The sequence below is a fragment of the Venturia canescens genome, chromosome 2 (assembly GCF_019457755.1).
Source record: "Venturia canescens isolate UGA chromosome 2, ASM1945775v1, whole genome shotgun sequence".
Taxonomy (NCBI): domain Eukaryota; kingdom Metazoa; phylum Arthropoda; class Insecta; order Hymenoptera; family Ichneumonidae; genus Venturia; species Venturia canescens.
In genome coordinates, this window is record NC_057422.1 from 21500951 (window position 1) to 21515113 (window position 14163).

The window sequence follows — 14163 nt, forward strand, 5'->3', positions numbered from 1 at the left end:
TGGCACGAATTTATCGTGCTATCTCCGCCATCCTGATAAAATATTTATACTTTTGTCCCTGGCTAAGAGAATTCGAAGAAAAATAAGCTGGCTCTCTTGGAAGTCACGATATTTAAATAAATACTTCATTGAAATTTCGTTGGATGCACTCGACAGACAGCAGCATTCTAGAGCACATTCAATATGTAGCAGGATTGCATTATCTGAAGGTAGACAACGAATGATATTTTTTTTTTCATTCCACTGAGTACTCGACTATATATTTAATAAGCTCTCTAAACCGAATGAATAATTAACGAAATAGAAATACTTCGCTGGATTACAATTCACGAGACACAAAAAATAAAGTTTGAATAATTGAAAAATTTTCACTAATGTCGATTTGCCATTTATGCTCCTCAAATAAATTTCGCTGCATCGTTTCGGCGAATGATGTCGTTCAAACGAACTTTCTGTTTAGGTTTGGAAGAAGGCGGAGTTCAAAGAGGTTCAAGGGGTAAGAAATTCGATCGGTTGATATTATTTCCTTCAGCTGAGCTTTCAGCTGTGTGTAGATCAAGTCAAACGATTCAGCAATGCATTCAATTTGAATAATGAAAGCAGAAAGAAAAAAACAGAGATCGTGATTTCCATTGGCGAAGCGATGAGTCGATTTTGCCTGTGACAACACAGAAGAGTTGGCCACGGACATGCACACGGGCGCACTTTTATATGAGATGAGGTTAAATCTTTATACATAAATACACAAACACACCGATTGATTGATAAAATATAGTTTTGCGTATGCATCTTCTGTGTGCCGATATTATGACAAAAAACGTAGCAATTCGGTTTTTTTCTTTGATTTATTTTATTAATTTCTACACCCACTGAAACTCGAACTGGTCGATGCAACGCAAATAAATCATGATTGGTCGTCGAGAGTGAAATACAAAAATAAATCGATATTTTCGCGTTCGCCCGAAAAAAAAGAACTGTTGTAGGGAAGATATGGAAAAAATATATATATCTGAATCATTTGAACGGAATTCTCGAGTTCAGCGATGGGATCGCATCACAACGAAGCCAATATAAATTTACACGACTGGCCCAGGCTATCGTTTATTTATCGGAGACCCACAAATGGTTTTTCTCTCGAAAATGTTGGGCTCGAGAGAGAGAGCATACTCTATATGCTCAACGAAGAGTGTGTGTGCGGAAAACGACGACGAATACGAGAGGGATGCTCGGAGCAGAGAAATTTCAATGAATTTACATATTCTAGTTCGATGGTTGCATGTATATTTTTGCATCGACAAAAGTTGTTCTTTGAATACATGTATGTACGCAGGCTGTGCAATGTGTACTCTTTTTTTGCATTTGCCACTATCGTCTGTGTCCCACGGCTTCTAGTAACACTCTTCTCATTGAGAGTCGATCTCCGCACGTCCAGAAATGCTCGACCAAACTTTTTTCCACGTTCGATTATAAACTGCGAAATAAATTCGTTTATTTTTTTCAATTACACGCAGTACTTGCACATCTGATTAATTAATACAGGAAATAGAAAAAAATGCCTGCTCTTATTCGAAGTTATATTGATTTCATACATTCATTTAACACTTTTTATCACCCTTTTTCCGTTATTATTCAGGAAATATTTTTCATTTGAAAAAATTTTTTTTTTCGCAAAGGGAAAATATACAGGCTTTTTTTATCTCATGCATCGTGGGAAAATTGAATTTCGCATGGCCCTCCGTTTGCATTGTTGAAATGCAGCAAATATTTGTTCTATTATTGTAAAATACTTGACATTTTTTTGCAGTTTTCGGCGACGGAGTTTCGGTACACTTTTTCATGTTTCGTTTTCGAAAAATTGACACTCAGAGTTTTTCTTGTATCGCAATGATGCAAGATTGAAATCGTCAAATAAAAACACATGCATAGGAATGAGAAACCTACCGATAATCGATACCGCGAATCTAGAGTCAAAAAACGAGGGAACTGACATATCCGGCTCATCAGGTCGCCGACGTATCATTATTCTCATTCATTTCGGGCAGATCGAATTTCCTGTGATATTCAAGAAGATTTCTTGAGTAATATTATAACCATCCTAATTTCTGATTTCAAACTTCCTGTCTATTCGTGGATCGTGTGGTATCATCAATTCACCTTCAGTTTATCACCGAACGTATCTCATTCCGATATCTCACCACTCAACGTTCGTTCTTCGGAATTATATCTGCATGCGATAGGACCGGTTTCACGGAATTAACTCTTTGGAGATGATGCCTCTGGTTCATTTCCGTGACTCCATATCCAAATGCTTCGTATTTCGGGGTGATCTAATTTCCTAAAAGTTCGCTATGTCCCACTTCATATAAACAAATGTGTTCGTCAATCCTCTATTGATTCCAATATTTCAAATTGATGTATTCTTCTTTGACATTTGCAATGTCATTTCTCTAGTGCGTTCTAGTTCGGATAAGTGCAGTTATTTTGGGCTCTCAAAGTATTAGCCAAAGTCTTCAAAAAGTATGAGCAACTTTCTTCTTTTTCGGATCCCCTTTTTGAATAATAGCAAAAAATCGTTAAATAATTCTCTATGCTCGTGAGCTAGCTGCATCTTCGTCTTTGATTTAATACTGCCTTACCACCCCTTTCCACACTAGTACGCGCATTTTACTTTCCTTACCATTACTCGTAACAAATTGGTAAAGAACTTTTTTAATCCTATGCTATAAATTTTTATTTGTTTTCTTCGAAAAACTAGACGGAATATTTTTTTTCCTCGTTTTCCATCAGCTCCTCAGAAAATTCATTAAAACATATCACTTCGCAAGCGATCATTGAGATAAAAAAATTCTAACCAGTTTGTAGAGGCTTCTCTCAACGGCATTGCACGGTGAGTAGAATAATAGCCGCATGGCCGAATCTCAAAAAACGTGCAAATAATGATGTAGAGCCAGCACGAGCTTTTTTCCGCATTTCACAAATAACAAAAACGATGGCGGGTTTCGCTCCTTCGATCAGGTTCACCATATCCGTACGGATATTCGTAAATAATTTTACGATGCTCTGAATTCCCATAACGACCGAAGATGAGCTTTGAAGACAGCAGTTATTCGGAAAAAGGAAGGAACGATGACGCTTACATGAGAAACAGATTTGCGCAGTTTCACTTATGTTCGGTTCAGTTTCACTTGAGACGAGAGGGTGTTCAGAAAAATGACGAGCAAACTACATATCGTAAGCAGCAGCACACTCGTAGTCGACATAACACGCGCGTCTGACTGCACGCACACCTTCACTACTCGCTTTCATAGCACTCACACGGAAAGCGCAGCAGAACGCTTTCGGGCCAATTTAGCGTTTCGGTTTCGAAGCTGTTTCTTCTCTCAGCCAGTTATTTTTCTTCTGTTTTCTTACTTGTCCATCAGTATTTATGCTCCTTCATTTGAAACCAGAGTCCACTCCCTATTTCTCCACATTCATTGGAGATGTAAGTAAGCATCGGAAAACTAAAGCGTATGGAAGTATATTTATATATATATATTTCGTGTTTTGTATATCGTGCAGACCTGAAGTTCTTACAGTGCATAGTATAGAGTGTGCACGATGCCTCTGCTTATTTTCTTCACTCCCCATTTCACCTTCTTTTCCGTGTTTTGGGCACACCACTTTATACATATACATGAATCGATGTAACTATATATTTTCAAGACAAATATATAAACATACGATGCATAATAGCTGCTGCTCGTTTCTATCTATCCAACGAGAACTTATGTTCTCTAAAACGGGAAGCTCGGGTAAAACGAGAGAAAAACGAATGATGAGAAGGCGGAGAGATGCCGAAACGTTTTCCATTCGCGAAAACGAGAAACCTATTTATTTCGAGATAGAATCCCCTTCCCTATAAACTCAGCAAGAACAGCCCTCGCGACTGCTACCACTGATGCGACTTGTGAAGAAAAGAGGGATGCGACGGTACGAAAACCCCTGCGGAAAGCGAATTCCAACTACCGTCGAGTGCACGGCGAATTTACACTTTGCTCGCTCTTCGTATTTGCCACCTAAATATATGTCTGTGCGGCTGTGAGCGAGAGTGATATATGTGTGCATATGCAGGCGTATACGGAGACGATTGACTCAAGGCGTGTTTTCACTTAGCAACGTCTTTTCACGAAAATACTGAGGAAACTTGCTATTTCATTCTTGTTCTTTCTGTACCTTATGGAAACAGAGAAAATGTATGTTTTCATCGCGTCGTCGTAGCCATGGCACAGTGCAGGTGTGAATGTGTGAGCCGATATGTGGGAAGCGTTTTAATCCTGCTATTTTATATATTTTGTTAAACAATTTCCAGGGATTTGAAATTTCTACACTTTCGGTTCGTTCACATATTAAACTTTGAAATTTTCATTCGGATGCCTCGAACATACTCTTACACTTGACATACTTTTATTTCACATGAAAAATTTTTGCTTTCTGTCCTGAGGTGTGCCTAGGGATCGAACGACATCGATTGATATATTGTAGACTTGAAAACATCCCTTAGAATGGGGCGGATCAGAACCAGGGCAAGGGCGAGTTCGGCATCGACTCAAACCCATTAGAAGTTCCGAGATTCCACTAAATTTGTATTTGCCAATGCTATCGAGCGCAGTATCACAGGCAAAAAGAGTGAGAGAGCAAGAGAGATGCAGCGGACTCTCGCCAATATTTATTCGAATTGATCGTCCAGGCCTCGTGTATATCGGAGGGGATGCAAATAACCGTGAAAGCAATGTTTACTTAACGAAGTGCAGTCGCAAACACCGTGTCATTGCATCTCCGGATCCTCTTCGTTTCTTCATCCATTCCTCGACCCTAGAATATTGACGAACACAACTTTCGCCGCTGCAGCATCGCAAATTATTTACCGATTCATCTAGTAACTAGATTCTATTTGAACCTCGAACTGTATATATTCCACTATTCTCATTAATGAAATTGAAAATTATTCATATCGATGATGCAAACTCATTCAAATCTTGAGAAATATATTTCTTACTTAAGTTTTTTGCTTGTTTGCTCCCGTTACTTATTCAATCACTCGCGTTACATTACAGAGTTAGTTTATTCTATATCTTTTGAGCTGCCAGCTGCCAGCTATCGGATCTTCATTTTTTTATCGAATGATGTATAAAACGATCGCTAAGAAACCAAAAGTCTTATACGGCGCGTTATAACACAAGAATTGATCTGAATTACGCCCGTTTGTTCGCAAACAGTTCAGATATCTATACACATAAACTTTTTCCTTGTTTTCTCTACTTGTCGGAGATGCCGAAGACTTCCCTCGAGATAAAACTCTATAAATGTCCTTCCACCGACTATGAACGCTTTTTCCCATCGACCAGCGACATTGGCTGTAAAGTCATTGCCACATTGGGGTTTTTCTCTCCTGGAGAACTGTATCAGCAAAGAAAATCTTCTCGGGAAATAGGTGACTATGAAAGTGAAAGCAAAAAAAGTGAAGAGTGAGATAAGTATTTTTCTACTGCTTCTGCTGCTTAACAGTTATTCATAGAAACTTTTTACGCTGAAAGGACGGGAGATATATCGACAACGATTATTGGTTATTCGGTCTCTCAGCCTATCAATCATTACGTCATTTACCTTTGACCCAATACAACTTTCAGCCTCATCGATGTCGCCTTTTTCATTATGCGACCTTCTTTATGTCCTTTTCCCTATTCATTCATTCTTCACAAGCTGCTCAGGGAATTGCGCTCTATATCTGTCAAAGATAAATAGAATATGAAATTGGAACCATACACGGTGATCCATTTTTCCTTCCGATGTATCATCGACAAGATACCAACCAATTTGAAGATAGCGAGCAATCGGATGCGACAACTCAAATAAATTACCAAGATAACGAACCGTGCGGAGCGATTACATTCACGCCTATCAGCTGGGCGGGGAAAATGACAGGCGTTCCGCACTTCCTTTGATCGGTTGATGAATCATCCATGCTCCATCGCGATCCGACCTAAAAATGAAAAATGAGCCAAGCAGGCTTTTCTCTTCGGATTTTTGCGATCTGTTTACTTGGCAAATCTCGGGGATGACTTTGAGGACACTCCGTGGAAAGATTTGCGCAGATACCTCATCTTCCGGTTAAAGTCGTACAGTCGGAGATCACCAACGGGCAGCAAGCACAAACACACGGACGGGCATACCAAGGCTCTCGAAATTGCGCGTGAATATTCAGCGGGTTTCGCCCTCTGGTCCGCCCAGCGACCCTCGACTCTCCCACGACTCGCGTCTGTAAAACTTTTAGCATAAAGGAGCTCAGGGCTACGAAGCGTTTTATGCTCCCAGCATCACCACACCGTCTCCTCCCTTACATCGTGGACTCTTGCACCAACCATAACCCCGTTACCGTTATGTCTTGTTTATGCATATATCTGAACGTCGTATCTCTCTGTGTGTGTATTTTCTCTCCAAAAGAGAGTGGAAAGACCAAGGGTTTTACTGAGCTGCAACCCCTGTCTCATGTTACAACGCTGTTTACGAATACATTTGTATATACGCAAGCGTGAAATTTCCGCGGCAATGCAGGTGGTACGTCTTCATCTTTGGCACAACACACTTTTCACCCGGACCCACGAGAAAGAACAGTTAAATTCGTCACTCTCGTTTTGTCTGCTCTCCAGTGTACCTTTCTCCGAGCCTCTCGAGACGCTTGCTTATCCAAGCACAAACACAAACTTCGTTTCACTCAAAGAACGTACCCAGAGGTCAACTTGCCAGAAAATAAACGGCATTCGAGTGTAAAAAACGAGAGCGGAGACGAGAAATCAGTGAATAAGCGAACACGAGAGTCCGGTCTGCGGACCAGTCGGAATAGATAATTCAATAAATTATTCGCAATTACTGGGTCTTTGAATTTTTCAATACTTCGATGCGGACACAGTTATATTGAATAATGTTATTGGAAGAAGTGGCAACGTTTTTTCGAACGTTACTTTTTGTTTATTCAACTGTGTTTGTATTGCCCCTGAAAATATTCCCAGCCATAACCGGAATCCGGGAGTTTTCCACGTCTCAATGCATTATACGATTTCTAAATCTCTTGGTTGTATCGATTCAACGATTTATACGTTTCGATATATTTTCGCACAGTTTCGAGGAAAATAACGAACGTTCGAGACCTAGAGATTTTTTATCCAAAATAGGGGAACGAGGAAGAACGAAAAAGAGCAGGAGAAAGAAGAATAGAGAATATGGAAGAGCTCAGATGGATCAGATTTTCGACCAGTATACCGCCGTATACCGGATGCAAAAGACCGCGTATAATTCTGTATATACAGAATCCTTTTTCCTTCCTGTGTTCTCTAGTTTCGCATTATTGAACCAAGTTCTCGTAGTGGAGTAGTAAAGGGGAGATCCTAGAAGGAAACTTCGTAGTCTTCACCTTTACAAAAGACCTTACCTTCACAAAGACTAGACCTTTATATATCTTAGACAACCCCCTGCGGCAAAGCTTCGATGCTTCTCAAACTCTCTCCACTTGCAATCGAATCCTCCGCGACATGCGCAACCAACCGTCCCATTCTTCCGATCTAATAATCACGCGATCGTCTACCCGATTCTCGAGTTTATAAACGCGCACTTTTATTTTATTTCATTTTATTTTCAACTTCCACCATTCATTTTACTCGTTTTCTCAAAAGGTCTCGTGTCGGCCCAATAGCTCTGCCCATTTCCTAGTATATTCGTTTATATAAAATTTACCCAAAGCTCTCACATCTACACCAACCAGTCAACGTTTACCTGCCTTGTAGCAAAGTTATCGATAAGTTTATCATTAAATCGATCATTCGGAGAATGAAATATTACCGGATTCCGAAGACTTCATACACGTAGACTCGAGATACAGGGGAGACCGGGGCAAAACGGGATACCTTAAAAATGAGGGAAATTTTTTTGTCTTTTTTTTTTATTTTTTATTTTTATACTTGTCCGAAAAGAATATGAAACATATTTTTTCCAAAATATCTTGTTTTTTTGGATATTGATTTTTTTTGAAAAAAAATTCTTTTTTTTTTTACAAATTTTCTTTTTTTACAACACTTCCAAAGAGAAAACGTTTTTGCACAGGTATACGAAAAGTATTTGTATATCTGCGATTGCTGCCTCGTAGATTACTGTTTACGACATTAATCGCAGATATATGTTTGCGGACCATCATGTGTGGTTACATCTGCACATGAATCATGTGCCCACTCCACACAATTTTGGCACTGAATCCATGATTCAGTAGATAAAGAATACAAATTTTTATAAAATAAACATTGGCAATCTTCGTTATTATTCATATCATTCATTTTGAATTGAATTACAGAGGGTGCGACTTACGTTTGAGCGCTGTAAGCGCTGAGATCGCTTTCTACAGTGGTAAGTCGGAAGCTCTCGGTTACGGGTGCAAAATGCATCCAAGGTGCATTGGATTAAAATCATAGAAAAAAAAATTTCATGAGTTTTTGAGGGGCATCCCGTTTTGACTTGGAATTTTTTTTTTTTTGAAAATTGAAAAGAATCCCAGTACATTTCTTAGTTTTTGGGAGTAAAAAATAGACAGAGCTTCCCAAACTTCTGAAAAGTTCAAAATTTCCTTAGGTATCCCGTTCTGCCCCGGTCTCCTCTACTTGTCACTGCAGCGGAACCGTTATTAAAACACCAAAGCTTCTGTTCAGTTTGTTCGCTACGATCGGTGGATCCATCAAGACCTTTTGTTAAATTGACATTTTTTTTATCCGCGTGCTTTCATAGCTGTATCCTGGCGATAAACCTTCAAAATGATATTGCATAATAAGTTTTGTAATCACGAGGGTTACGAGTTTTGTGCTTGATAATTGTATAAGCTTAATCTATTACTAGATTCTATTACTAAATCTATTACAATGCCATTAATAGTAGCGAAGGTTTAAGGCACGGTCAAACTTGGATTCATGATATTCACTTTGATAGGACGTCGAGAGATCCTGATATGCAATGTTTTCTGCACGTCAAGAGGATTACCACTTAAGCTGTGCATACGTACAAACATATACGAGGGCAGGAGCCAGGGCATATCGTGCATTGCTTTGTATCTTAAATTGTTGGAATTACGCCCTTTCGGTGAAAGCTGAAAAAGTATGTGTGCACGTAGAGACACGCGAGAACGGTGTGCTCTCTCGCCATCTATCCCGCGTCGGGCATTACCGATAAGCTCCTCTTTCACCGCCTGGTTCGTCTCGGCTTTAGTACAGTACACACATACAAGACAAGCAACCGCCTCGAAAACCACCGGTTCGTGACTGACAACAAGGATTCGAGCTAAAAGCATCGCTCGGCTTTTACCAATTCAACCATGTCTTTGCACACATTCTATATACGAGCCAGAGAAAACAGTGGAACAGCTCGAAATGAGCACCAATTGATGCGAAAGCGACATGCCGGATTATATTATGCATTTTTCGGGTATTTTTCTCCACTCTTTTCTCAAAATCCGCACGAGACGACAGCACAAAATGACAAATATGCGTGATCTCAACGGTTTTGTGCTTTCCCCGCGTGTTTCCGCTGAAATAGCATTCGCTTCGATTCTGTTAAGAAAAAAAGTGCTTGATCGTACTTTTTTTGGAATTATCACGGGTTGCGAATATAATTCTTTCAGTGGAGCTATATATCGCGAAGCAACCGATGGGGATGAGGATGAGAGATAGCGAGACCGAGTGAGGCAGAGAATTTAGTCGCTTCGTGAGATCTCCGTGTGCTTGGTAGTGTGCATGGGATTTGCAGGTTTAGCTGCAACCCTTCCGCAGGCCACTCCTCCCGTTCTCCGAATCCCGTATTGCTCTATACATCCATCTCTATCCGAGTCTCGTATAGCTATTCGCGTTATCTGTATTCCCACCGCGAAATCTCGAACGAAATTTGCGATCGTACCACGAGACGATTTAGATTCGAGGAGCAGCTATGTGTACCTGTGGAAGCGTCATAGCACGCTCGTATAAAAGCCCTTCGTTGCCGGGCGCCCTACCGAGCACACATGACCAAACGTGAATGTTTCTCGAACAGGCACCCTCAACTCCCTCACTTGTCCACGTACACCACGTTCCTTGAATTCCTTCAAAATTCAAGACCTCCATTTGAATATATACGCTTCAATGTCGTTAGAATTTTCAATTCATTCGCTATTCTCATGACCTATCAGAACTTGACAATCTGACGTGATAGCAATTTGACGCACCGAACCAAAAGATTCATTTACCCGATGAATTCTCAATGCGACCTGTCGATAGCGAAATTCCCTGGCGAACGATATAAATTTTCTAGCTCGTATTTGACAGCAGCCCAGAAAGTAAAACAGATATCGGTAAATCATTTTATTCCATCTTTCTCCTGTAATTAAACTATTTTTCTATATTCCCACTCGTCAAGAAGCATCGATTGGATATTAAGATTCGAGCACCTGAACGGTTTATATAAAGACAAATAGATTTTTGCTAAAAACAATTCGACCGTATACGGAATTTTATTTCAGTTCATACAGCGATCCAGATTGTAACGAAATTTTCCCCATTTTCATGATTGCAGGAAATGCGAGAGCAGCCAAGTCTTTGTAAAGGATCATCACACGCACTGTATCGACACTTGTAGATCGACAACGATGTGCGGCGAAGTCGTAGTGCCTGATGCTCATCTCGATGTAAGTCCACTTGTTCAATTATTGCATATTCAATGACAAAGATCGATAAATAAGAGCTAGCTATAAAATATTAATAGCAGGAATCAAATGGAAACTTTGAACCGCGCACGAAAAACCCAACTTTTCAAGCACCCTTTCCGATATATCGGCCACACCCCCTTAAGAGTAAACGTGTTTACATAAGTTAGCTCTATATGGTTGGAAGAAACGAAAAACTACTGGTGGCTCATAGTTTACGTCGCTGTATATCGTTCGTAAAGGAGTCTCGTGAAAACCGAAAAAAACGTAGAGCCAAAAAAACCGGTATAGTTGGTTCATTTTACAGTGCCGGAAGTGAGTCGAGTTTCGCTCCAAAAGCAAACACAAACTGCAGTGTATGTGCAATACTAACGCACACACGTACGAGAAACGTATACGTGGGTGGGCGCGTAGCTACATGTATGCAAATGCCTTGCGTGTGTACGGAGCTTTGTCGTGCTCATATTTTTATTCTCGACAAGCCTGCGAGACTAGGATTCGACGCGTCGACCTCCGAGTTTTCTAGTTGAAAGAGGCAACGCGCTGGACCACATTTCTGGAAAATGAAAATTTACCGGTGAATTCCACGGACTCAATATTTCAACGCAGATTCCTTCTTTCAAATCGTACATGATTTATTTCATTTGAAAATTTCATAACATGTGAATCTACGTAAAGTCTGCTCTCTCAGGACCAAACTTTTTATCTCATTTACATTCTTCACGCATTCAATTCGACGATGAGCTCAATTTAATCCCATTCAATGCAAACCCTCCTGAGTTTTTATCTTCAAAATTATCTGTCATGACTAGAAATTCTACATCAATTAATGCCTTAATGACAGATAAATGTGTAACCGACCCCTTCACCGCCAACTTAATCATAACAACGAACTCTCTAACCGGAAACGGGATTCCCCACGACGTACCATATCCAAACGTCCATACCCAACGAGCTCTCTCCAACCTCAATTGCACCCCCTGCTGTTTTCCCAAAAACTTTGACGATTAAATTGAATGAGATCCTCCTTCCTTTCTTTCTCTTTTTCTCTCTTCCTCCATAATATGCATGCCGTTTGGAGACTGCGACGCGAATCATTGTACGGTGAAAAGCAGCTGAAATGCTCCTGACAGCTTTTGTAATATTCTCAACTATTCACTAGGTCTGCGCAGTAGTAAATTGCGCCCTGCAAGATTCATTAGTACACTTTTTTCCTCGACAAGCTCCCGAGCAACAATGAAACCATAATAAGTGAAAATAAACTGTTGCTGCTCATCCGCTTAATATTTATAATGGAAATTCGTTTAGGAAAAAAATCGGAAAAACGGGGACGTCGCTCACGTCGCTGATAAATGCCTGCGGAATATGCGTAAGCACATAAGAGGAACGATCGATGCGTACGAACATCGCGTAAGAAGCCCCGCGAACGCGCCGCCTCGTCGCGGCGTCTTATCGTAATTATCAATCAAGTTACTCATGAATACATGAACAGAGAAAAGAGGAAGGACCTGTCAACCAACGCCATCACAGAGACTCTCCATTTACAACGGAACAAGCGTATAATGAGGGAGTCCCCCGCGCGTGACCATTATCCGATGACTTATTATAAAACGTTCAAGATTAATGAACGACATTTTCATGCTTTCGTATGAAAAATTCACCATCAACGATAACGATATATCGTCTTGGCTGTCAGTAAAGTTATCCAAGCTGGTTTACCGAAGCACGATCTTTGATAAGACCATTAAAAAAATGCGATCAGGAGCGAGTTTATTTTTCGATCATTTATTTTGTTGTTCCATTAACGGTTTCATCGTGAGATTGGACTGATGAAGGATATAATAACTGCACATAATTGCGTTACTGATAAATATCAATTACCACTTCATCTGTTCCACTTCTGACAAACGAATTTTATATGTTACAATAGCAACGGAATCTCGTAAAAAGACAAAAGTCGTGTGATTTAAAATCATCTCTTACATTGTCTCAAAAATATTTTATTTTCTATCGTTTTTCGTATACGATCGATGAACAATGATCAAATAATAGAGACAATAGAATTTCTGATAAAATGCTTCCTTCCGTTGCTCATGAAAATTTTCTCAATAACTTTCCCGAATTCCGCCGTTTTTTATTTGCTCGGAGCGATGAGGCATACGGAATTCTCTCAGGAAAATGTATCACCAAATTCTTCCCTCTCGAAGGCATCTCCCACCAAATTCCCGGAAGCTCCGGTAAGGTTCTTGCCACTATACATCAGTTTCGTTCTCGCGAAACGGTTAATAAGACGACGGGATTTTGCTACGGTCGCTTTTCCGGTAAAATATACAGATACACGTATATATATATACATACAAAACGTCTCACGGAGTGTTAACGAGGATAATGGTCCCGGTTCCTGACACACAGTCACACATCTACGAGTAAATTGCACAGACAGAGCGATCCATCCGTTCCTTCTGGTTCCCTACACTCTCGTACATTTAGATGCTTCGTTGCTAAGACTGCTGCTGCCGCTGCTGCTGCTGTGGCCTCGTCCCTTGGTTCTTCTCTTATTTTGTAAGGCTTTCGTGATTAATGTTACGGTTGCGTTAAGCTCAACGAAAGACGTTGCCCATGCAATGTATACATGTATGTCTAAGACACGTCTCCCTACTGCAGACGGACATTATAGCGAACTTGACTTTTGGGTTGAAAGTCTATAGATTTTACCATTTTCATCGACCTCTCTTCCCATCAATTATTGTCAATAATTGAAGCCGAACCATCAACGCCCTCTTACTTTACTGGGTGTCGAAAAAGTTAGGGATGGAGAAAAAAAATGAAGAAAAAAGTTTCGGTTATAAAATGTATATCGGCGTGTTTCTATTTTTGGAACCCAATTTCTGAGAGCTCATAGGAAAGTTACTCATTTTAAAATGAACGAACGTTTAAAAATTTAATATCACATCGCTTTTAGAACTGAAGGACGGAAAATATAGAAATAGCTTTAGTAAATATTGAATACGAAGTTTCATACGAAACAGTTTTGGTCCCTGTATTTATATAGTACGAACTTGAGAAAGGGGATAAATATAGTTTTCCCATTAAGAATAGGGTATCACATCTTTTTTTTTAACTGTTTTAATCCTACACCTCATGTGCCTTTTTTCATACCCTCAACCTCATGACCGGGGTTTGAACGCACCCCACTCTTTTTCTGCTTATAAATCCGGTCCTACGATGCTAAACTGACTTTATCCTACACCATTTTCTTCGTTTTCTTATAACGAAAAGAATGATGTACGATAAAACTAATTTCAATTGAATCTATATATAAAAAAATCCGTCGATAATCAGTCGATAATGTCGCTTGTTAGGACGGGAGCGTAGTTTGAAGTTCGCGTGGGGTGTGCTCACACCCCAGTCATGCG

At 40.0% G+C, this 14163-nt stretch overlaps 1 protein-coding gene across 2 annotated transcripts in view; it reads left to right on the forward strand.

The window, feature by feature from the left end:
- The window catches only part of Invadolysin (leishmanolysin-like peptidase, invadolysin), a 334327-nt gene that overhangs the window by 304609 nt on the left and 15555 nt on the right, over positions 1-14163 (forward strand). For both annotated transcript variants that reach the window (XM_043413088.1, XM_043413089.1), the window contains exon 5: positions 10618-10729. In XM_043413088.1, coding sequence (XP_043269023.1) covers positions 10618-10729 — 112 coding nt within the window. The remainder of the gene's footprint in view (positions 1-10617; positions 10730-14163) is intronic.